The sequence below is a fragment of the Petromyzon marinus genome, chromosome 65 (genome assembly GCF_048934315.1).
Source record: "Petromyzon marinus isolate PM22_M1 ecotype Great Lakes invasive population chromosome 65, UKy_Petmar_22M1.pri1.0, whole genome shotgun sequence".
NCBI lineage: Eukaryota > Metazoa > Chordata > Hyperoartia > Petromyzontiformes > Petromyzontidae > Petromyzon > Petromyzon marinus.
Genome location: NC_133731.1, coordinates 935,375 through 962,030, shown reverse-complemented (window position 1 = coordinate 962,030; position 26,656 = coordinate 935,375). Strand labels below are relative to the sequence as shown.

Below are 26,656 nucleotides of genomic sequence, written 5' to 3'. Positions count from 1 at the left end.
CAAACTCCACTCACTCTGTAGAACAGGGGGAGATCATACAAACTCCACTCACTCTGTAGGACAGGGGGAGATCATACAAACTCCACTCACTCACTCTGCAGAACGGGGGGAGATCACACAAACTCCACTCACTCTGTAGACCAGGGGGAGATCATACAAACTCAACTCTGTAGGACAGGGGGAGATCATACAAACTCCACTCACTCTGTATGACAGGGGGAGATCATACAAACTCAACTCTGTAGGACAGGGGGAGATCATACAAACTCAACTCACTCTGTATGACAGGGGGGAGATCATACAAACTCCACTCACTCACTCTGTATGACAGGGGGAGATCATACAAACTCAACTCTGTAGGACAGGGGGAGATCATACAAACTCCTCTCACTCTGTATGACAGGGGGAGATCATACAAACTCAACTCTGTATGACAGGGGGAGATCATACAAACTCCACTCACTCTGTATGACAGGGGGAGATCATACAAACTCAACTCTGTAGGACAGGGGGAGATCATACAAACTCAACTCACTCTGTATGACAGGGGGGAGATCATACAAACTCCACTCACTCACTCTGTATGACAGGGGGAGATCATACAAACTCAACTCACTCTGTATGACAGGGGGAGATCATACAAACTCAACTCTGTATGACAGGGGGAAATCATACAAACTCCACTCACTCAGTCTGCAGAACGGGGAGAGAACGGACAATCAATCACCCGAGTCGCGAATCGAACCCAGGATCCCCCTTTGTTCCTTCCTGATTCGCCGCTCGACACAGGACGATGACGGGCGTGCGCCTCCCACACTGCCATCCCAAATTCCGCTCATCGCCTTCTGCGAGGTGACCAACTCGGGGCACGCCTCGCGGCCTTTAGGGGCCACAATTATGAAGGCGGCGGCGGCGGTGGGCATGTCCGCGAGCTGCCTCCCATCCTCTAATTGCCGGTAATTTCACGGCGTCCTTGGGAGCATTATCGGTCACGTCCCAGTTGCATATCCCCAGCCGGGTTAATGAGGTGGGTGGGAGGGTCGCTTTTATAAGGCCGCGCTGCACCGTGCTTGGCAAGTTTGGGGGATTTCTTTCGTGCTCTTCTTGAAACCACGGGGCAGGCGTCTGCCGACTGACGTGCTGCTGCTGCTTCTGCTGATGTGCTGCTGATGTGCTGCTGATGTGCTGCTGATTGTATTTTTGTTTTTGAATCTCTTTACCGCGAGTCGACTCGACGGCCTCTGTAATCATGGCCAGGTGAGTGGTTTTGGGTTTTGTGTTTATATATACATAACCGTAGGCGTTATATGTTACCAAAATAAATAGTTGATTTGTCAGTCTTCGCATTGTTAGCGATGCTGTTGTGAGTACGTACACGTGGATTCGCAAATACTGTGTGTATATATATATACACCTAAAATTGTAGACGCACAGAAGTGTTAATGGACAGACAGACGCTGTCTCTGATGGGATCTCGAGGCAATGATAGACATTGTAGGGAGATAAGCCACGCGGTTTAGACGGTGAGAACAGCATCAGAGAAAGAGCGCACACTCTCTTGCTCTTGTGTGTGTCCACTACGAACCCGGCGACCCGAGTTCGATTCCCGCTCACGGCCACCAACACCATCAGTGACGATTATCTTAATCGATCCTGGGCCTCCCCTAGGTCCACTCAGCCTCAAATGAGTACCTGGTGCGCTGTGTAAACATCGCGACTAGGGAGACAAATTCGGCCGGGCGTGGTGCTGGCCACCCACTCCCTCGTGTGCCGTGCCGGCCTTCATAGGTGCTCGCTAACAGCACTTGCCCCAACAGTCTACTCGAGCCTATACGGGGGAGCTTTGTCTTTGCAGCAAATCGGGCTTCGTAGGTGCTGCTTCTCGCTCAGAGTACTTGCCCCAACAGTCTGTGAAGGCTGTATGGGGGTTCTTTGTCTGGACCTTCATAGCTGCTGCTACTCGCTCAGAGCACTTGCCCCAACAGTTTGTGAAGGCTGTATGGGGGTTCTTTGTCTGGACCTTCATAGCTGCTGCTACTCGCTCACAGCACTTGCCCCAACAGTTTGTGAAGGCTGTATGGGGGTTCTTTGTCTGGACCTTCATAGCTGCTGCTACTCGCTCACAGCACTTGCCCCAACAGTCTGTGAAGACTGTATGGGGGTTCTTTGTCTGGACCTTCATAGCTGCTGCTACTCGCTCAGAGCACTTGCCCCAACAGTCTGTGAAGGCTGTATGGGGGTTCTTTGTCTGGACCTTCATAGCTGCTGCTACTCGCTCAGAGCACTTGCCCCAACAGTTTGTGAAGGCTGTATGGGGGTTCTTTGTCTGGACCTTCATAGCTGCTGCTACTCGCTCACAGCACTTGCCCCAACAGTCTGTGAAGGCTGTATGGGGGTTCTTTGTCTGGACCTTCATAGCTGCTGCTACTCGCTCAGAGCACTTGCCCCAACAGTCTGTGAAGACTGTATGGGGGTTCTTTGTCTGGACCTTCATAGCTGCTGCTACTCGCTCAAAGCACTTGCCCCAACAGTCTGTGAAGGCTGTATGGGGGTTCTTTGTCTGGACCTTCATAGCTGCTGCTACTCGCTCAGAGCACTTGCCCCAACAGTTTGTGAAGGCTGTATGGGGGTTCTTTGTCTGGACCTTCATAGCTGCTGCTACTCGCTCACAGCACTTGCCCCAACAGTCTGTGAAGGCTGTATGGGGGTTCTTTGTCTGGACCTTCATAGCTGCTGCTACTCGCTCAGAGCACTTGCCCCAACAGTCTGTGAAGGCTGTATGGGGGTTCTTTGTCTGGACCTTCATAGCTGCTGCTACTCGCTCAGAGCACTTGCCCCAACAGTTTGTGAAGGCTGTATGGGGGTTCTTTGTCTGGAACTTCATAGCTGCTGCTACTCGCTCACAGCACTTGCCCCAACAGTCTGTGAAGGCTGTATGGGAGTTCTTTGTCTGGACCTTCATAGCTGCTGCTACTCGCTCAGAGCACTTGCCCCAACAGTTTGTGAAGGCTGTATGGGGGTTCTTTGTCTGGACCTTCATAGCTGCTGCTACTCGCTCACAGCACTTGCCCCAACAGTCTGTGAAGGCTGTATGGGGGTTCTTTGTCTGGACCTTCATTGCTGCTGCTACTCGCTCAGAGCACTTGCCCCAACAGTCTCTGAAGGCTGTATGGGGGTTCTTTGTCTGGACCTTCATAGCTGCTGCTACTCGCTCAGAGCACTTGCCCCAACAGTTTGTGAAGGCTGTATGGGGGTTCTTTGTCTGGACCTTCATAGCTGCTGCTACTCGCTCACAGCACTTGCCCCAACAGTCTGTGAAGGCTGTATGGGGGTTCTTTGTCTGGACCTTCATAGCTGCTGCTACTCGCTCAGAGCACTTACCCCAACAGTCTGTGAAGGCTGTATGGGGGTTATTTGTCTGGACCTTCATAGCTGCTGCTGCTCGCTAACAGCACTTGCCCCAACAGTCTGTGAAGGCTGTATGGGGGTTCTTTGTCTGGACCTTCATAGCTGCTGCTACTCGCTCACAGCACTTGCCCCAACAGTTTGTGAAGGCTGTATGGGGGTTCTTTGTCTGGACCTTCATAGCTGCTGCTACTCGCTCACAGCACTTGCCCCAACAGTCTGTGAAGGCTATACCGGGGTTGGGGGTATCTTTGTCGTGTGTGTGTCCGCAGCTATTCGGACAGGAGCGAGCTGTCCGTGGTGCTGAATGAACTTTGGCGAGCCGACATCAATCGGCTCACCCCGTGCACCGATTACTCCATCTGCCTGCAGGTAAAACACCCGGGGCCTTTCAACATCACCGCGAGAGAGCTGCCTGGCTATTAAAATTAAATTATAAATTGTACAAATTAAAATACAATAAAAAACACGTATTTTTCATTTCCCCAGGTGTAAGGCCCCCTACTGAGCTACTGCGTGGTTCGATCCCGACTCTGACGATGCCTGCTGCTGTATATTTGGAGTTTGCGTCTCTCTCGCATCATCATCACGGTGGCTAGGAGATGTTAACTACCTCGCCTGGTACGCAGGAGGTCGTGGGTTCGATCCCGACTCTGACATCTGCTGCTGTATATTTGGAGTTTGCGTCTCTCTCGCATCATCATCATCACGGTGGCTAGGAGATGTTAACTACCTCGCCTGGTACGCAGGAGGTCGTGGGTTCGATCCCGACTCTGACACCTGCTGCTGCTACTGCTGTATATTTGGAGTTTGCGTGTCTCTTTCCCCGTGGTCGCGTGGATATTTATCCGGGTCCTCCGGTGTTATTATCCACGTTTAGAATCAACATCACGCGCTTAGAGTATTTAGCTACTGCTGTGAATTCCCACGCGATGGTGAACCACTCCGTTGGGAACTCATTTTAGTTGCGCAGGTGGCTTCTGAAAGAGAGCGGCGTAGGTCACTGGGCCTTACCTGCTCAAGTAAAACATTGCAACATGATTATCGCGTGGATCCCAATCACAGCCAGATACTGTCGACGCGTGGTGATTCTTCGTGAGAATCAGAATATAACATTTTCCTGGAGAAAATCCAATGAGCTCTTAAGCTATTTTTCCCAAATGCCCAATATTATTCTAAATGTAGGGCGGGGGGGAGGGGACGCGGATGACCCGGAGACAAATCCACGCGACCACAGGGAGAGAGAGACACCGCAAAACACAAATATACAGCAGCATCAGCAGGCATCGTCAGGGTAGGGATCGAACCCACGACCTCCTGCACACCAGGTGAGGTAGTTAACATTTCGCTACCATGATGGTGAGAGAGAGAGAGACGTAGACTCCAAATATACAGCAGCAGCAGGCATCGTCAGGGTCAGGGTTGAAGCCACCACGATCTCCTGCACACCAGGTGAGGTAGTTAACATTTCGCTACCATGATGATGATAATGATGATGAGAGAGAGAGAGACAACGACACGCAAACTACAAACACGCAACGGGCGTCGTCAGGGTCGAGGACCGGACTTACGGACCTCCTGCGTGGCAGGCGAGGGAGTTCACATCTCAGAAGCCACCTCGGCAAATGTGCCAAGAGGCTACGCGGGATGCGGTGGGGGTGGTGGAGGGGGCCTCTGAATCTTTCGTGTCTTTTGGAGCAGGCCGAGGCCAGCCCACGTGGACACACGGACGAGGCTCCCAAGCGACTCTTCCACTTCGTGGACGAGAAGAAGCTGAAGGGAATGAAGACCTACTCGAGTACGCGGTTACCCACACTTTACCCCACCACCACCACCACAGCGTGCGCGGCACGGCAATTATTGCTGCTGCCGCTCCTGGGGACAGAATTCAGTAGTTGTCGTAGGAGGAGGGGGCTTTCAACGGCCGATAGTATCCATAATAAGAGGCTTTACGCGTTTTGGTTCTTGCGGTAAAGTCACGGAGGTAGAAATAAGATAAATATTTTAAAATGAAATAATATTTTAAAATGAAATAAATATTTTAAAATGAAATAAATATTTTAAAATAAAATAAATATTTTATTTTATAGCTACGTGACGACTTTGCCGACAGAACCAAAGAGTATGGATCCATGCAGTCACGAAAACTTCAAATCAAGAGGTTTATATATTTATGCACGATCTAACCCAACAGACTTGTATTATGGATGATATTTGGTCGCGAAAGCCTCTTACTGTATGTGTTAGATGAGAGGTTTGGTGGGGGGGGTAGAGATCACGTGGATATAAATGTGGTGTCGTTAAATCCGCCACCACCTGACGACAGAGCCTATCAGTAAGGGGTTTGTCACGTAAACAAAACTTGGCCAAGTCGTTACTAGTACAGCACTAACCACTACAACATTTATGATTATAGTGTAGTGTATAGTATAGTGTATAGTGTAGTGTATAGTGTAGTATACTGTAGTGTATAGTGTAGTGTATAGTGTATTATATAGTGTAGTGTATAGTGTAGTGAATAGTGTAGTATACTGTAGTGTATAGTGTAGTGTATAGTGTAGTGTATGGTAGTGTATAGTGTAGTGTATAGTAGTGTATAGTGTAGTGTATAGTAGTGTATAGTGTAGTGTATAGTGTAGTGTATAGTAGTGTATAGTGTAGTGTATAGTAGTGTATAGTGTAGTGTATAGTGTAGTGTAGTGTATAGTGTAGTGTATAGTGTAGTGTATAGTAGTGCATAGTGTAGTGTATAGTGTAGTGTATAGTAGTGTATAGTAGTGCATAGTGTAGTGTATAGTAGTGTATAGTGTTGTGTATAGTGTAGTGTATAGTACAGCACTAACCACTACAACATTTACGATTATAGTGTAGTGTATAGTATAGTGTATAGTGTAGTGTATAGTGTAGTATACTGTAGTGTATAGTGTAGTGTATAGTGTAGTGTATAATAGTGTAGTGTATAGTAGTGTATAGTGTAGTGTATAGTGTAGTGTATAGTGTAGTGTATAGTGTAGTGTATAGTAGTTTATAGTGTAGTGTATAGTGTAGTGTATAGTGTAGTGTATAGTGTAGTATACTGTAGTGTATACTGTAGTGTATAGTGTAGTATACTAGGTCAGCACTAACCGGTTGTGTGTTGGAGAGTAAACCCAATACAATTAGAGTAGCCTTGACGTTTCGCCGGTAATTACAACAACAGCAACCACAACAACAACCACAACAACCACAACAACCACAACAACCACAACAACAACCACAACAACCACAACAACCACAACAACAACCACAACAACCACAACAACCACAACCACAACAACCACAACAACCACAACAACAACACCCACAACAACCACAACAACAACAACAACCACAACACCCACAACAACAACAACCACAACAACAACAACCACAACAACAACAACCACAACAACAACCACAACAACAACCACAACAACCACAACAACCACAACACCCACAACAACCACAACAACCACAACAACCACAACAACAACCAGCAGCATCATCAGATGACCGCCACAGCGTTGTGGAGACATCCTCCCTCCTCCTCCCGTTTCGGTCTGAAACAGAGCGGAGGGATACATGTGAGCCAATCTGGTGCGAAGACCAGTGGTGTGTAGGGGGGGTTAATGTACTAATATACATTACAATGAATAATCAATAACCGGTGGGGTAGATTCACAGTTAATCAACATACATCACGTGGTTAATGTACTAATATACATTACAATTAATAATCAATAACCGGTGGGATAGATTCACAGTTAATCAACATACATCACGTGGATAATGTACTAATATACATTACAATGAATAATCAATAACCGGTGGGGTAGATTCACAGTTAATCAACATACATCACGTGGATAATGTACTAATATACATTACAATTAATAATCAATAACCGGTGGGATAGATTCACAGTTAATCAACATACATCACGTGGTTAATGTACTAATATACATTACAATGAATAATCAATAACCGGTGGGGTAGATTCACAGTTAATCAACATACATCACGTGGTTAATGTATTAATATACATTACAATGAATAATCAATAACCGGTGGGGTAGATTCACAGTTAATCAACATACATCACGTGGTTAATGTACTAATATACATTACAATGAATAATCAATAACCGGTGGGGTAGATTCACAGTTAATCAACATACATCACGTGGTTAATGTACTAATATACATTACAATTAATAATCAATAACCGGTGGGGTAGATTCACAGTTAATCAACATACATCACGTGGTTAATGTATTAATATACATTACAATGAATAATCAATAACCGGTGGGGTAGATTCACAGTTAATCAACATACATCACGTGGTTAATGTACTAAAATACATTACAATGAATAATCAATAACCGGTGGGGTAGATTCACAGTTAATCAACATACATCACGTGGATAATGTACTAATATACATTACAATGAATAATCAATAACCGGTGGGGTAGATTCACAGTTAATCAACATACATCACATGGCTAATGTATTAATATACATTACAATGAATAATCAATAACCGGTGGGGTAGATTCACAGTTAATCAACATACATCACGTCGCTAATGCAGTAATAAAAATTACAATGAATAATCAATAACCGGTGGGGTTAATTCACAGTTAATCGACATACACCACGTGGTTAATGCAGAATTCGGATTCCGATTAATAACTGGCATATTTTTTGTTTACATTTTTAAATTATTAATTGTATTCTTTTGTTTCGATTTAAAGCTTTCGTGACTGCAGGGATTCATAAATAAAATAAAATGTATGTTTTATTATTTCATTATTTCCCTTCTACGTGACTTTACCGAAAGAACCAAGAATATGTATTATTTTGGTTGCATGGTTAGGGCCCACTTAATTGCCATGGCATTTTTGTCGTGAGAATATGTTATTTAAAATATATATATAATTAAAACAATCTCTTAAAAACTCTCCACCCGGACGAGTGAGCGTGAAATCAACGTAATAATTATTACAAATTTAAACGTGGAAAAGCGAACGATTCAATCTCTCATCTGCTAAGGGGCGCAGTGTCACGAGAAAGGCAAAAAAAATCTGAGCCACAATATTTCTTTGGGCTGCAGGAGCAATCCGATGAGCTATGAAGCTCTTTAACTCGCATATGTCCAGTAAGGGGGCCACGGGGTAAGAACGTTAGAACAACAAGAAGCACAGCACACAAACACGGCAGGTGAACACATCACCCAGACACAGACAAATACAGCGCTGAACCATCCCCATCCTTACCAGGGAAAGCCCCACCGAAGTATTCACTTATTTTTTCAGAAGCTACCTGGCCGCCACACAATGAGAACGCGATAAAGTTACCCATCATTTGGACATTTATAGCAGCACAATGATCAAAATAATCTCCATGCGTGTTACTAAATGTGGAGAGGACAAAACCGGAGGAGCCGGGGAAAAAAAAACCCGCGACCTTGGGGAGAGAAAGAGAGAGAGACGCAGCCTCCAAATATAGAGCAGCAGCAGCAGGCATCGTCAGGGTCGGGATCGAACCCACGACCTACTGTACACCAGGCGAGGTGGTTAACATCTCCTAGCCACCGTGATGATGATGAGAGAGAGAGAGACGCAGACTCCAAATATACAGCAGCAGCAGGCATCGTCAGGGTCGGGATCGAACCCACGACCTCCTGCATACCAAGCGAGGTAGATTAATGAATAAGAGAGACTTTTTAAACCGATATGCTTGTTTTATCATGGGACCTTTTTTCTGAAAGTATCCAAATTTAATGAAAATAAGCATAGGTGTTTACCCTTTCTGTCAATAAAGCAGGTGTTGTATTAAACATCATGGAAAGAGATTACACATTTTATCTGGGAATAAAGTCAACATTGACAGCACACAGTACTTGAGGTGAACATGCAAACAGACATGCTCTGATAATCATACCAGTGTCCGCATTGTCTTAGAAACTAGTGGAGTGTTGTAGATGTTTGTCGTGTCTTGGATGGCCTGGCCCTGGAGGGCCAGGACTTCTAGAGTGTATTCATCATTCGGAGGCCAGCCTACGTTTCAATATAACAATATCATAATTATATTCTTGGTTCATTCGGTAAAGTCACGTAGAAGGGAAACAATAAAACACGGTAGACCAACACCTCGGCCGTGGCAGATCACTGTTATAATTCAGTAGGCTCACATGACATTGACGTCTCCAAGACAGAGGTTCTTTGAAAGCCATCTGGCTACCATGAGAGATTCGTTCATGGGGCTATCCACATATACAAACACAGAGACAATTTCAACAGAGAAGATGGATTCTGGCTTAGCAATCATTGGAATGATTTGATAAACCATTTCGAGTCTTAATTGATTGTTCACACTTACGCTGGCTTTCAGACCGCATCCATTATTTTCGTCTCCCCCCTCTTCTTTTCCGAACATAGATGGACTCGTCCATCTGAACAAACTGTCAAATCGCTCTCCGTGGTGCTAACGTTAAAAAAACGCCACTTTTTTCTAAATTTCTTGCTGTGATTTTCACATCTGATGATGATTGCTTGTGTTGCAGTCGAAACAGCGTGATAATTTTATTGTTTTATATTTTTATTATTTTATTGTTTCCCTTCTACGTGACTTTACCGAAAGAACCAATCATATGAATCCCTGCAGTCACGAAAGCTTTAGATCAAAATTTAACCGCCTCTACGGGGAGGGTTTCCACATAACTTTGAGATCCTTCAACAAACTCCGGGATAAGAAGGCTCAGCCGATCGAGTCTCTCACCTTTCTGAAGAGATGCCGCGACTCTGGGGTAAAACCAATCGCATTTACACTGACCTCTGCTGCTGCAACTTCTTCTGATGTGAAACGAATTCTTTCCAGGACTAGCTTAGCTCTTATCTCAGAGAAAATCAGACTAATATGCACCGAACTAGATCAGTTAGACAAGACACTCTACAAATCACACTTATCATTGATGGCAACAATGTCCTCATCGGATTGGGAACATGTAGACAATATGACTGTCTCTTCAGCTGCCACTATGTCGACCAAATGTAAGGACATCCTGATTTCCAAATTTAACCTCCTCTTCAACAAAAGACCAGACCCACACCAAAAAGTTAGACGTTAACAAAGTCGTAATTAATCGCAGTAACAGTTCTATTTCCGATGGTCTGAAATCCGTTTTAGCTAAAGGGCTAAACTTTGCAGTCACACCTAAACACATACCAGTTAATGATATCATTGCCCAAGTAGACGTGGCTCTCAAAGGCCTGGGTCACATCGCTGCAGACGTAGGAAGATCTGAAATCGCTGCAACCCTCAAAAACGCTAAGATGGCAGCTAGCAACTTCAGCAAAGATGAGCGTTTTGAATTATATAAATTTAAAAAAGAGGGATGACATTGTCATCCTCTCAGCCGACAAGGGCAATGCCACTGTCATCATGGATAAAATAGAATATAACAACAAAATTCTAGAATTACTCAACAATGGCAGCTATACAAAAATAAAAAGAGATCCCACCAACACCCTCGTCATACATACCAACAAAATCATTTCTGATTCAACCGCATTAATAGATCAAACCAAACAGTTATCGTTGAAACCTTCTGCTACCAGGCCACCAAGATTATATGGCTTATTATTTTCGTCTCCCCCCTCCTCTTTCCCGAACATAGATGGACTCGTCCATCTGAATAAACTGCCAAATCGCTCTCCGTAGTGCTAACGTTAAAAAAACGCCACTTTTTTAAAATTTTCTTGCTGTGGTTTTCACACCTGATGATGATTGCTTGTGTTGCAGTCGAAACGTCGTGAGAATTTTATTGTTTTATATTTTTTTTATTGTTTCTCTTCTACGTGGTGACTTAACCGAAAGAACCAAGAATATGAATCCCTACAGTCACGAAAACTTTAAATTAAAATTTAATATCATAATTATTATATTGGATTCCTTTCTAATAATATAATTAGAAAAACAAAAAGTTCTATAATTATTATCATGAGTGAAGAGAGCGAGAAAGACGTATTTCTATAATAATGAAAGATGCCTGTCTCACTCAATTCATAATAATAATTACGTAACATTAAAAAAATAACAATTATGAAACTTATAACAATTATAATTACGTTTAAAATCTTGAGTTATTTTCATTATTATAGTTATTATAATATTTATCATTATAATAATTATAATGAAGGCAAAAATGGGGATCTTTGTGTGTGTGAGAGCCATTTTAAACATTATTATTATAACAATTAGTTATACAGTAATTATTACGTAACTATAAGTATAATAATATAATCAATGTTATATTAGTTTATATTTATTAGAATTATAATAATATAATCGAATAATATTATAATGATATCATTAAAATACTCTAACGATGAAGACTATAATGTGGGGCTGGGGATCTGTGTGTGTGTGTGTGAGAAAGTTGTTACACAATATAATTGTATCATTATTATAATACTAATGATGAAGACTACAACGCGAGTCTGGGGATCTGTGTGTGTCTGTGTGTGTGTGAGAAAGTTGTGTTACACAATATAATTGTATCATTATTATAATACTAATGATGAAGACTATAACGCGAGTCTGGGGATCTGTGTGTGTCTGTGTGTGTGAGAAAGTTGTGTTATACAATATAATTGTATCATTATTATAATACTAATGATGAAGGCTATAACGCGAGTCTGGGGATCTGTGTGTGTGTGTGAGAAAGTTGTGTTACACAATATAATTATATCATTATTATAATGCTAATGATGAAGGCTATAACGCGAGTCTGGGGATCTGTGTGTGTGTGTGAGAAAGTTGTGTTACACAATATAATTATATCATTATTATAATGCTAATGATGAAGGCTATAACGCGAGTCTGGGGATCTGTGTGTGTGTGTGAGAAAGTTGTGTTACACAATATAATTATATCATTATTATAATGCTAATGATGAAGGCTATAACGCGAGTCTGGGGATCTGTGTGTGTGTGTGAGAAAGTTGTGTTACACAATATAATTATATCATTATTATAATACTAATGATGAAGGCTATAACGCGAGTCTGGGGATCTGTGTGTGTGTGTGAGAAAGTTGTGTTACACAATATAATTGTATCATTATTATAATACTAATGATGAAGACTATAACGCGAGTCTGGGGATCTGTGTGTGTGTGTGTGTGAGAAAGTTGTGTTACACAATATAATTATATCATTATTATAATGCTAATGATGAAGGCTATAACGCGAGTCTGGGGATCTGTGTGTGTGTGTGAGAAAGTTGTGTTACACAATATAATTGTCTGTGTGTCGCAGGCTTCATGGCAATGCTGGACAACTACGAGGCTGGCGTGGGGACTCCGGAATGTCTGAGCGCAGAAGAGTTGAAGGAAATTGACGACTTCCTTGACGCCGTGATGGAGACCCAAGTCGTGAAGGTGACAACCCCCGCCTGGGTGTCGTGGTGCCGGTGGTGGTGTTGGTGTTGGCGGTGGGCAACTCCCCACTTGTCCACCCCCTCTCGCGATGTCTGCAACTGCACGTTGAACTTTTTTTCGCACCATCGTCCGTGGTCCAACCGCGCTGATCGCAGGTGTGGAGGAGAGAGACGAGAAACGAAACACAGCAACAACAACAACAACGACAACACGCAGCAGTTCTAAACAAATGAGTTTGTCAATGTAGACGATTGTTTAAAGGTTGTAGCACAGCCCCCAGTATATTTCTTCTAGCATCGAATGAAAGAGGCCCACAGAGACCCACAGAGACCCACAGAGACACGCAGAAGCCTATAGATTTCCATAGAGAACCATACTCATCTGTACGTTGAACTTCTTACACACCGTACGTAGCCAAGCGCGCTAATCAAATGTGCTGGGAGGGAAGGACAACAAACTAAGCACAACAACAACAACAAGCAGTTCTCCATAATAGAGGTGCTTTGGGTTAGATCACGTAAATATCTAAATGTTGTGTCGTTAAACCCGCCACCACCCGACACAGCCAACTAGTAAGGGTTGTCACGTAAACAGAACGTGGCCAATTCCTCACTAGTACAGCACTAGCGCGTAGTGTAGTATATAGTGTAGTGTATGGTGTATTGTATAGTGTAGTGTATAGTGTTGTAGTGTATAGTGTAGTGTACTAGTACAGCACTAGTGTATAGTGTAGTGTATAGTAGTGTAGTGTATAGTAGTGTAGTGTATAGTGTTGTAGTGTATAGTGTAGTATACTAGTACATCACTAGTGTATAGTGTAGTGTATAGTGTAGTATACTAGTATAGCACTAGTGTAGTGTATAGTGTAGTATACTAGTACAGCACTCGTGTGTAGTGTAGTGTATAGTAGTGTAGTGTAGTATACTAGTACAGCACTAGTGTATAGTGTAGTGTATAGTAGCATAGTTTATAGTGTAGTGTATAGTATAGTGTAGTGTACTAGTACAGCACTAGTGTATAGTGTAGTGTATAGTAGTGTAGTGTATAGTGTAGTGTATAGTGTAGTGTACTAGTACAGCACTAGTGTATAGTGTAGTGTATAATAGTGTAGTGTATAGTGTAGTGTATAGTGTAGTATACTAGTACAGCACTAGTGTATAGTGTATAGTATAGTGTAGTGTACTAGTACAGCACTAATGTATAGTGAAGTGTATAGTGTAGTGTATAGTGTAGTAGTGTTGTGTAGAGTGTAGTGTATAGTGTAGTAGTGTAGTGTATAGTGTAGTGTATAGTGTTGTAGTGTATAGTGTAGTATACTAGTACAGCACACCGGTGTGTTGGAGAGTGAAGCTACAACCTTTACAAACTGAGTACGACGTTTCGCCAGTAATTACAACCAGCTTCATCAGGCGACAGCCAGATCTGTCCCTTACTAGTTGGCTGTGTCGGGTGGTGGCGGGTTTAACGACACATTTTCATATTTATGCGATCTAACTCTAAGAACCTCTGTTATAGATGATATTGGTCGCGAAAGCCGACGTGTTAAGCAGCAGTTCCAAACAAATGAGTTTGTCAATCTCGACGATAATTGTAAAATTGTAGCAAAGCTACCAGTGGGCTTCCTAGTGTCGGAAGGGAAGAACGTTCCAGACGGGCGGTATCAACACCACCATCACCACCATCAATGTCAACATCCCCGACTTCCTCATCGTTTACATGTCTGGGTGTGTACACGTCTCTGTGTGTACATGTCTGTGTATACACATGTGTGTGTACACGTCTCTGTGTGTACATGTCTCTGTGTACACATGTGTGTACACGTGTGTGTGTACACGTCTCCGTGTGTACACGTGTGTGTACACGTCTCTGTGTGTACACGTCTCTGTGTGTACATGTCTGTGTATACACATGTGTGTGTGTACACGTCTCTGTGTGTACACGTCTCTGTGTGTACACGTGTGTACACGTCTCTATGTGTACACGTCTCTGTGTGTACACGTGTGTGTATACACATGTGTGTGTACACGTCTCTGTGTGTACATGTCTGTGTATACACATGTGTGTGTGTACACGTCTCTGTGTGTACACGTCTCTGTGTGTACACGTGTGTGTATACACATGTGTGTGTACACGTCTCTGTGTGTACATGTCTGTGTATACACATGTGTGTACACGTCTCTGTGTGTACACGTGTGTGTACATGTCTGTGTATACACATGTGTGTGTACATGTCTCTGTGTGTACATGTCTGTGTGTACACGTCTCTGTGTGTACATGTCTGTGTGTGTTATGTGTGTGGAGCGGTGGTGTAGCGGTTAGCTCTACGCTGCGTTACAAACCCGGCCACCCGGGTTCGATTCCCGCTCACGACCACCACCGGTGACGATTATCTGAACCGGTCCTGGGCTTCCCCTAGGTCGACTCAGCCTCAAATGAGTACCTGGTGCGGTGTATAAAAACATCGCCTCTGGGGAGACAAAGGCGGCCGGGCGTGGTGCTGACCACCCACCCCCTCGTGTGCCGTTCCGGCCTTCATAGTTGCTCGCTAACATCACTTTCCCCAACAGTCTGTTAAGGCTATACGGTAGATATTTGTATTATTTACATCCGTGGGTGGGTTTGTATGTATGTGGGGAAGAAATGTGATCTGATCGCCAACCGCCAGATTTGCTGAGCATTTCTGTGAGGTCCTGGGGGAGGGAAAATCCCTCAGCCAGGAAAACGTGGCACAGAGTGAGGATGACCCTGCTGAGGCTGCGGTGCCTCAAATATTGAAAGAAGTAGTGGCTTGTGAGTGGCTGGCCGAGGTGCCATCTGTTGAGGAAGTACTTAAGGCGATCCAGAGTCTAAGACCAGAAAAAGCGCGAGGCAGAGATGATCTCGCAAGCGAATTGCTGAGGGATGGTGCTGTTTCTGCGCAGACTGCCCTATACGACATCATAATAACAGTCTGGACCACTGGACGTGTTCCGCAGGGTTGGAAGAATACCCTGGTGGTCCCTCTCTTTAAGAAGGGGGACCGCACAGACTGTAACAACTACAGCGGCATCTCCATCCTCAGTGTGCCGGGAAAGGTCCAGGCATGGATCACACTGCGTAACTATTTTTTTTTTGGTTCCTGGATAGTAAGTGTTATTTCCTAATTGCTTATGCCTCAAAAGTACATAAAATGGCTATTATTCCCCACAAATATTGCTTCTGTGACCAGGCAATTGATTTTTTGAAATGTACCTATTTTCCAAAACATTCCGAATAGATTCAGTGCTGAGTAAACTTGGAGTAACTTCTAGAACATTCTAGAACTTTCCAGTAATATAAATAGTAGTATAAATACAGGGGCCTTAAGCCCACCAGTTCATTTTAGTTCCAGTTGCCTAAGTGGATACATATCTGCATTTTTCTGAGATGGCATCAAGAGGCTGCAAGCATCAGGCAGACGCATTTTACTCTGTCTGTGGCCAATTTATCAAGACAAGAGTGACAAAGTACTCTGTGGAAGCATCTGCTAAGATGTGTGAGGCCTACAAGGCATATTTCGGTGTGTCTGTCGGGGATCAAGACAAACCCTGGGCACCTCATTTCACCTGCGAGCAATGCAGCAAAAACTCTGGAAGGTAAGATGGACAATTGTTGCTCGGAATTTTGTTATGAAATTTGTAAAAAAAAATGTCAAAAAAATGAAATCAATTCATTTTAAAATGTGTTTGAAAAAATATATATATCATATATGAAAAATGTTGTGAGAATCTCTTACACCTTAGTCATGGGTGAAATAAATTTATTTTTTAGAATGGTACAGAGGGGAAAAGAGAGCCATGAAGTTCGCTATCCCAAGAACATGGCGGGAACTCACCGACTACTCAAGCAACTGCTACTTCTGCATGGTGGACCCTTCCAAACGTCGGACTGGCAAGAATGCATCTGCCATCACGTATCCGGACCTTCCTTCATCCATCACCCCAGTGCCACACTGCCATGAGCTCCCCGTACCCACTCCACCGGAGAGAGAGCAGCCGTCTTTAGAAGAGAGCAGCAAGTCAGAGAGCGGGGAAGACGTTGTAGATCCAGATGACAATTTCAGAGGTGGAGCTGAGCAGAGAAACCCATACTACCCCAACCAAAAATACCTCAACGACTTTATCGGAGATCTTGGTCTCACTAAGTCCAATGCCGAGTTTTTGACGTCTCGACTCAAGCATTGGAACTTGTTGCAAGCCGCAGATCAGAGGAAGCGTCACCAACCTTTTTGCAGCTTCTTCGCCCGTCAAGATGGGCCTCTGCTTCTGCCACAATGTGACCAGTCTGCTCGAGGCAATCGGAATCGCCTGTAACCAGAATGAGTGGCGCCTCTTCATTGACAGCTCATCCAGGAGCCTCAAAGCCGTGCTGCTCCATAATGGTAACAAGTGCCCGTCTCTTCCCCTGGCTCACTCGGTGCACCTCAAAGAGGATTACAACAGCATCAAGACCTTGCTGGACACGTTGAAGTATGATGAGTACGGCTGGGAGGTCATCGGGGAGTTCAAAATGGTGGCATTCCTGATGGGTCTCTAAGGCGGGTTTACCAAGTTTCCCTGCTATCTTTGCCTTTGGGACAGCAGGGACACCAAGTCGCACTACCACAGGTGGGACTGGCCACAGCGGACCGAGTTCTCGGTGGGGAGGAACAACACTGGTGGATCCCCGGAAGGTGCCACCACTGCACATCAAATTGGGCCTCATGAAACAATTTGTCAGAGCTGTAGATAAGGAGTCGGCAGCCTTTAAGTACCTTCAAGACTTCTTCCCTAAGCTGTCTGAGGCAATGGTCAAAGCCGGTGTCTTCGTCGGAGCACAGACAAAGAAGATCCTGGAGTGCAATTAATTCCCCAAGAAGCTCACTAGTAAGGAGAAAGCGGCTTGGGACAGCTTTGTCGCAGTGGTTCGTGGCTTCCTGGGCAATCTCAAGGTCGAAAACTATGTGGAACTGGTTGAGGCTCTGGTGAAGAACTACGGCACAATGGGCTGTAGGATGTCCCTCAAAGTCCACATCCTTGATGCTCATCTTGATAAATTCAAGGAGAACATGGAAGCGTACTCGGAGGAGCAAGGCGAGCGCTTCCACCACGATATACTGGACTTGGAACGCCGCTACCAAGGACAGTATAACGAGAACGTGATGGGAGACTACATTTGGGGGCTGATTCGTGAAAGTGATTTACAGTATAATCGTAAATCTTGAAAAACTACTCACTTCTAAATCTTTTGTAGTCATTAGCATGCCAATCTTCCTCTTTTGGCGCAGCTGTTGTGCGTGCGTGCGGCGGCGGGACTCCTTATCATCTCTGACCCCGCCTACTTACCCTTGGGTGACACCCACCTCAAACCTGTATATAGCCTCTTGTTGCAGCTGCTCTTTCCTGTTCAGCAGTTCTACTGCTGTATCTTTCTACCTGATGATGATTGCTCGTGTTGCGATCGAAACGTCGTGTTTTTATTATTTATTTATTTATACCCACGTGACTTTACCGAAAGAACCAAAGAGTATAAATACATGTTACTGTTGCTTCATATGTTATTGTTTTTTTTTACTTTGTGTGAATGAGAAGAGACAAATTCGCCCGTTTACTCATTGAAAATAGCTACATTTCTAAATATCACTGTCCTGGTCACAAAAGCAAAGTTTGTGGGGAATAAGCGCCATTTTCTATACTATTTAGGCATAAGAAATTATGAAATAACACTTACTACCCAGGAACAAAAATTGTGTTGCATAGTGTTATTCAGCATCGCCTTGCCAGGCATGTTCAGGAGAGGCTTGCGGAGCCCCAATGTGGCTTCAGGCCAGGGCGGTCCTGAACATATGCTATATTCTCTGTCTGTCTGCTATAGCAGAGGTGTAGGGAATTCCAACAAGACCTACATCTCTGCTTTATTGACCTGGTCAAGGCCTATGATACCATCAGTAGGCCTGGGCTTTGGATTGTTCTTATTTAACATATTTTTCGACCACATAGTTTGATAATCGTTTCATGGCTATACCGGAGAAATGTACATCTGGTACAGATACAATGGGAAGCTGATTGATGCACTGGTGCGGTCAAGGGATGGCTCCCTATTGGTCAACCACGTTATGTATGCTGATGATCTGGGGATTGCTGCTCACTCAGAGGAGGAGTTGGGGGCGTTGCTGCTGAACCTGGAGTGTGTCACTGAGAGGTGGGGCCTTACCATCAGTCCCTCCAAAACTAGTTTTTTGTCATCAAATACTCAATTTCCTCAACTTCCCATTGGTGGGGCAGTTGTGGAGCGAGTGAAGAGTTTTCCACGTCTGGGCAGTGTACTCATGACCAGCTCTGGTTTGACAGCAGAGATCTCACTCTGAATCATTCCAGCGGCATTCTATTTTCATCGCCTGCCTAACGCTGTATGGAAGGTTCCAGGTCTGTCGCTCCACACGAATCTTCGGGTCTTCTCGGTCACTATCATGCCCTCTCTTCTCTATGCTTGCGAAACGTGGACCCCCCCAAACTTAACATCTTCGCCAGTTACAAACATTCAGGCTGGCCTGCCTACAGATCTATCCTGGGTTTAACCAGGCTGGGCTGTGTGAGGAGCTCACAAATCCTCAAAAGATCTGGACACAGTCCCATCGGTGTGCTCCTCTGGCATCCACGGCTGCATTGGCTGGGTGACGTAGCCCGCATGCCCATCCACCGCATGCCCAGCCATCGCATGCCCAAGCAGCTTTTGTTTGGCCGGATAGAGGGGGTTAAATGGGCACAGCACGGGCTGGATAAGGGATAGAATGATGAGGTGCGATAGGACATGGACTTGCTGAATGGACTTGCCAATAACTGGTACCAGCGGTGCCAAGATCGGCCTCCAGCAACAACGAAGGGCAGAGGAGCGACGCTCACAACAACAAGTTGGCATAGTAGGGGGCACAGGTGAGCCCTCTGCCAGTCTTATCGGTCAGTCACCCTATGGCAGCACCGGGGTCTGTCCCGTGACCTCCTGCCAGCGGGGGTTCGACACTTCACGTGGCCTTAACGTGCGCATGGCCTGGCACAAGCGCCGTGATGATGTCATCGCAACTTAGTGGCAAATGGCGGTTGTTGTTGTTGTTGTTCTGTGTCACAAATAGGTACTCGCTAACAGCACTTGCCCCAACACAGTTTGTCGAAGGCTATACCGGGGGATCTTTGTCTGTGTCCTTTGTCACAGATCGCACACAAGTATCTCGTCTCAAAGGGCTGTTCCTCACCCGACACGGACGCCTTCAAGAAGCAGTTATTCCAGATCTGGTTCGAGCTCTACAGCAGGAGCGATAAAACCGAGTGAGTTGCCCAAATCGTAAAGCACAACATGCATTTGTGGGTCCTCGACTTACGAACACACTTCGTGCCCCCCAAGGAGGCCCGTTCGTAAGTCGAGCCGTTCGTAAGTAGAGCCGTTCGTAAGTCGAGCCGTTCATAACTCAAGCCGTCCGTAAGTAGAGCCGTTCGTAACTCGAGCTGTTCGTAAGTCGAGCCATTCGTAAGTCGGAACATAACCGACGCACTGCGTTTAAATGCCCATGTGGTGAGTGTTGTCAAAATGTGTTTACGGTTCAACAACAGACAACAAAAAAGCCATTATTACACTCATCGCTAAGAAGAATCGTTGTATACATTTGCAACGGCAACAGTAACAGCGGCAACAGCAATAGTGGCAGCATCACAAACAGCAGTAGCATCAACAGCAATAGCAACAGCATCACCAAGAGCAGCATAATCAACAGTAGCATCATCAATAGCATCATCAACAGCAGCAGCATCATCATCAGCAGCAATATCAACAACAGCATCATCATCAGCAGCAGTAGCAGCAACAGCAGCAATAGCAACAACAGCATCATCAGCAGCAGTAGCAACAACAACAGCACCAGTAGCAGCAGCATCATCAGCAGCAGTAGCAACAACAGCAGCAGCATCATCAGCAGCAACAACAGCAACAACAGCATCATCAGCAGCAATAGCAACAACAGCAGCAGCATCATTAGTAGCAGCAGCATCATCAGCAGCAGTAGCAGCAGCATCATCAGCAGCAGTAGCAGCAGCATCATCAGCAGCAGCAGCAGTAGCAGGAACAGCAGCAATAGCAACAACAGCATCATCAACAGCAGCAGTAGCAACAACAGCAGCAGCAGTAGCAGCAGCATCATCAGCATCATCACCATCAGCACCACCACCACCAGCAGCACCACCATCAGCACCACCACCATCAGCACCACCAGCACCACCACCACCATCACCACCACCACCAGCACCACCACCACCACCATCACCACCAGCACCACCACCACCACCATCAGCACCAGCACCAGCAGCAGCGCCAGTGAGATGAATTAGCGGTGGGTCCGAGTTGAATCGTCGTCGGCTCTGCGGCGCCCCCAGGCCGGACTCGTGCGGCTTCGAGCACGTGTTCGTGGGCGAGACGCGTCGCCGTGACGTCACAGGCTTCCACAACTGGCTGCAGTTCTACCTGCAGGAGAAGCGTGGCGCTGTCGACTACCACGGTTACGTCTCCAAGCGCAAGCGCTGCGCAAAGGTGAACGCCGCAACAACCACAACGGCAACAACAACAATCACAACCACAACAACAATCACAACAACAATCACAACAACAATCACGACAACAATCACGACAACAATCACAACAACAATCACAACAACCACAACAACAATCACAAGAACCACAGCAATCGCAGCAAGAACCACAACAATCACAAGAACCACAACAACCACAACGACCAACTATCACGACAGCAACAATCACAACAACAACCACAACAACAATTACAACAACAATCACAGCAACAATCACAACAACAACCACAACAACAATCACAACAACAACCACAACAATCACAACAACTACAACAACAACCACAACAACAATCACAACAACAACCACAACAACAATCACAACAACAACCACAACAACAATCACAACAACAACCACAACAACAATCACAACAACAATCACAGCAAGAACCACAACAACAATCACAACAACAACCACAACAACAACCACAACAACAATCACAACAACCACAACAACAATCACAACAACAACCACAACAACAATCACAACAACAATCACAGCAAGAACCACAACAACAATCACAACAACAACCACAACAACAACCACAATCACAACAACCACAACAACCACAACAACCAACAATCACAATAATCACGACAGCAACAATCACGACAGCAACAATCACAACAACAACCACAACAAGAACCACAACGACCAACAATCACAACAATCATAATTAACAACAATCACAACAACAATCACAACAACAACCACAAGAACCACAACAACCACAACGACCAACAATCACAACAATCACGACAGCAACAATCACAACAACAACCACAACAACAATCACAGCAAGAACCACAACAACCACAACGACCAACAATCACAACAATCACGACAGCAACAATCACAACAACAATCGCAACAACAACCACAACAACCATCACGACAGCAACAATCACAACAACAATCGCAACAACAACCACAACAACCAGCAACCACAACAATCATAACAACAATCACAACAACAATCACACCAACCAACAACCACAACAATCACAACAACCACAACAACAACCACCACAACAACCACAACAACAATCACCACAACAACCACAACAATCCCCTGACCCTGACAACGCCTGCTGCTCTATATTTGGAGTCTCTCTCTCCCCGTGGTGGTCGCGTGGATGTGGCCGCTGCTATAAATTTCCCACGCGGCGATGATGATGTTGGTGATGATGATGGTGGTGATGATGATGATGGTGGTGATGGTGGTGGTGATGATGGTGGTGGTGATGATGGTGATGATGGTGGTGGTGATGGTGGTGGTGATGGTGGTGGTGATGATGGTGGTGGTGGTGATGATGATGGTGGTGGTGATGATGGTGGTGGTGATGGTGCTGGTTATGGTGGTGGTGATGATGGTGGTGGTGGTGATGATGGTGGTGATGATGGTGGTGATGGTGGTGGTGGTGATGATGGTGGTGGTGATGATGGTGGTGGTGATGGTGGTGGTGATGGTGGTGATGATGATGGTGGTGGTGATGATGGTGGTGGTGATGGTGCTGGTGATGGTGGTGGTGATGATGGTGGTGGTGATGATGGTGGTGGTGGTGATGGTGGTGGTGGTGGTGATGATGGTGGTGGTGATGATGGTGGTGGTGGTGATGGTGGTGGTGATGGTGGTGGTGGTGATGGTGGTGATAAGCCACTCACTTCGTTAAGAGCCATCACTCCCTCCCTCCCTCCCTCCCTCCCTCCCTCCCTCCCTCCCTCCCTCCCTCCCTCCCTCCCTCCCTCCCTCCCTCCCTCCCTCCCTCCCTCCCTCCCTCCCTCCCTCCCTCCCTCCCTCCCTCCCTCCCTCCCTCCCTCCCTCCCTCCCTCCCTCCCTCCCTCCCTCCCTCCCTCCCTCCCAGCCCGACGAGGAGGACCAGCTGATCGCGGTGCAGTTCACCTGGAAGGGCCTCGTCAAGCCGATCGGCGGCTCCTTCATCGGCACCAGCCCCGAGTTCGAGCTGGCGCTCTACACCATCTGCTTCCTGCTGTGCGAGGGCCACTCCACCACCACGCCAGTCGACATCGACGTCTACCACTGCCACGTGATCGTGCACCGCAAGGGGCCGCACGTCGCCACGGCCTACCCGGTCCTGCTCGAGATCAACCGCGAGCCCTTCGAACTGGGACGGGCGGCCGACGACGACTTCGGTGTCGGCGTCGGCGGCTCCGGCGGCGGCTCCGGCGGCGGCTCCGGCGGCGGCCCCGGCGGCCCCCCGCCCGACGCCTCCGTCACGCTGCGGCGCGAGGCCGGGGGTGACGGCGACGGCGGCCGCGGGCCTTCGCCTGACCCCGGGCGCTTGCCCGGTGCCGGTGAGAACGCGGCGGAGGGCGGCGCCGACGGCGCCGACGGCGCCGGCCTCCGCGTCGAGGTGCTGCCCCCAACGCCGCGGGGTTCCTGCTGCTCTGGCTGCTGCCCCGACGAGACGCCCGAACATAGCTCGAGGCCCAAAGTCGTCGGGGTGGCGGTGGGGGAGGAGCCGGGATCCTGCTGCTGTCCCGCCCCCTCCTCCCCCTGCTGCTGCTCCTCCTGCCGACACCGACACGGAGGTCACGCCGGAGGTCACGCCGGAGGTCACGCCGGAGGTCACGCCGGGGAGCATCGCGGCTGTCTGCCGGCCGTGACGGCCTGCCGCGGACGGGCCGCGACGCCGCTCGACGGCCCGGGCGTCCGCGGGTGGTGGCAGCGGCACCACCACCACCACCACCACGACGACGACGACGAGCGCTGCCGCGTCGGAGAGTTTCACGGCCGCGGATGCCTCGGCTGCCGCCACCACCGACAATCCCGGCACCGCCACGACGAATGCCCCACGTGGAATGAGCGCTCGTTCCCGCTGCCGTCCCATTCCACGGCGGCGGCGGCGGCAGCCCCGTGCTGTCCCGCCGACGCCGCGGGCGCCGCCGCGGCAGCGCCGCTGGCGGCGTGCTCCAGCGGTGACGAAGCAAAACCCGACGACCACGACCAGCGCCCGGACGGCGGCGTCGTGTCGACGATCTGCGGCAGCATCCTGCCACTCGCGCCCAACTACCTGACGCACCCCACCGCCGGCGCCGGCGCGGCCACCGTGACCGCCGCGGCCACCGCGACCGCCGCGGCCGCCCCCTTAGATCTGTACGAGGCCCTGGGCCTCAACAAAGTGGCGCGGGGCGCGCAGGGCCCGCGACCGGCGCCCGCCGACTTGCCCTCCTACAAAACGGCGTCGGACGACGGTGGGACCCTGGGGCGCCACTGCGCGCGGGCCACGGGCTACGCTGGCAATCGCCGGACGTCGGCCGGAGCGATGCCGCTGCAAGCGCCGAAGGCTCATCCGGCCCACGTCGGCGCTTCGAGGGGTCTCGGAGTGTCCGGGTTCCACTACGCCAGACCGGCGTATTTCGCAAACGCCGGCTGCGGCGGCAGGGAAGGCCTAGCCTACGGTCGACGGCAGTCAGTGGGCTGGTGCGGTGCCGGAGTTGGTCACCCACAGCTGGGTTGGTCCCAGGGAGGGTGGATCGGGTACCGGCACGGGCACCTAGGGTCGAGCCTGGGTCTACGTCAGGGGTCGGGACTTGCCCATGTGGGGTTGGGGTCGGGGCATACCCATGTAGAATCAGGCCACGGCCAACTTGGGTCCGGCCACGCCTATCTAGGGTCAGGCCACGGCCAACTTGGGTCTGGCCATGCCTATCTAGGGTCAGGCCACAGCCAACTTGGGTCAGGCTATGCCTATCTAGGGTCAGGCCACACCCAGCTTGGATCAACCAAACCCCATGTAGGGTCAGGTCACGCCCATGTAGGGTCAGGCCACGCCCATGTAGGATCAGGCCATGCCCAACTTGGGTCAGGCCACGCCCAACTTGGGTCAGGCCACACCCATGTAGGGTCAGGCCACGCCCAACTTGGGTCAGGCCACGCCCATGTAGGGTCAGGCAAAACCGATGTAGGACCAGGCCACGCCCAACTTGGGTCAGGCCACAACCAATTTGGGTCAGGCCACGCCCATGTAGGGTCAGCCAAAGCCCATGTAGGGTCAGGTCACGCCCACATAGGATCAGGTCACACTCACGCAGGATCAGGCCACGCCCACGTAGGGTTAGGCCATGCCTATAAAGAGTCAGGCCATGCCCATCTTGGGTCAGCCAAAGCCCATGTAGGATCAGGCCACGCCCACGTAGGGTCAGGCCACGCCCATGTAGGATCATGCCACGCCCAAGTTGGGTCAGGCCACACCCAACTTGGGTCAGGCCACGCCTATAAAGAGTCAGGCCATGCCCAACTTGGGTCAGGCCATGCCCATGTAGGATCAGCCAAAGCCCATGTAGGGTCAGGCCACGCCCACATAGGATCAGGTCACACCCACGCAGGGTCAGGTCACACCCACGTAGGATTAGGCCACGCCCATGTAGCGTCAGGCCACGCCCATGTAAATGTGGACCATGCGCACATTAAATCGGACCATGCCTACAAGGAACTGGGAAAGCTGACACAGTTAAGCTATGTCCGGTTAGGATCGGGCCTTGTCGACTTAGGATCAGGCCATGCCCACAAGGTGTCTGGTCGTTCGACTGAATGGGGATCAGGCCACGCCTACACTGGGTTAGGCCACGCCCAAACTGGGTCAGGTCACGCTCACGTGGGGTTAGGTCATGCTCACAAGGGACTAAGCCACGCCCACAAGGGTTGAGATCATTCCCACATTGGGCGAGGCCACTCCCGCGCTGGGTCAGGCAACGCCCACACTGGGTTAGGCCACGCCCACTCAGAGTTAGGCCACGCCCACACAGGGCACTACCAATCGTCCCACGAGCTGTATACTCACCGGCAAAAGTAGCTCCAGAACTCCTTTTAACTAAACAGCAATTCGATAAAAAAAATGTAAACCTCCGATTAAAGGATTCGTGATCTAACTGAGGATTTATTACCGACGGTCATTGATTGTCCACAACAACAAAAATGATGCTCGTTGTAATTACTGGCGAAATCTCGTACTCAGATTGTAAATGTTGTGGATTTACTCTCCAATACACCGGTGGTGCTGGACTCGAATTGGCACGTTCTGTTTACGTGACAAGCCTTAACTAATTTGCCTGTGTCGTGTGGTGGCGGGTTTCATGGCACATTTATATTTACACGATCTAACCCAACAACAACAATAAAACAACCTCTATTGTGAA

The 26,656-nt window shown here is 47.8% G+C and overlaps 1 protein-coding gene across 1 annotated transcript; it reads left to right on the top strand.

The window, feature by feature from the left end:
- The first annotated feature begins 1,249 nt into the window (after nt 1–1,249).
- On the top strand, nt 1,250–26,656 carry LOC116956514 (uncharacterized). The gene is made up of 7 exons (XM_032978194.2): nt 1,250–1,257; nt 3,678–3,777; nt 5,107–5,203; nt 12,747–12,868; nt 20,075–20,187; nt 21,286–21,439; nt 23,362–26,656. The coding sequence occupies exons 1-7, from the start codon at nt 1,250–1,252 to the stop codon at nt 26,164–26,166; spliced, it is 3,399 nt and encodes a 1,132-aa protein (XP_032834085.2). The 3' UTR covers nt 26,167–26,656.

Bases quoted from the DNA above. Each gene is read 5' to 3' on its own strand.
- LOC116956514 (XM_032978194.2), top strand. The intron at 12,869-20,074 runs GTGACAACCCCC...CCTTTGTCACAG, and splicing joins TGGAGACCCAAGTCGTGAAG to ATCGCACACAAGTATCTCGT. The intron at 21,440-23,361 runs GTGAACGCCGCA...CCTCCCTCCCAG, and splicing joins AGCGCAAGCGCTGCGCAAAG to CCCGACGAGGAGGACCAGCT.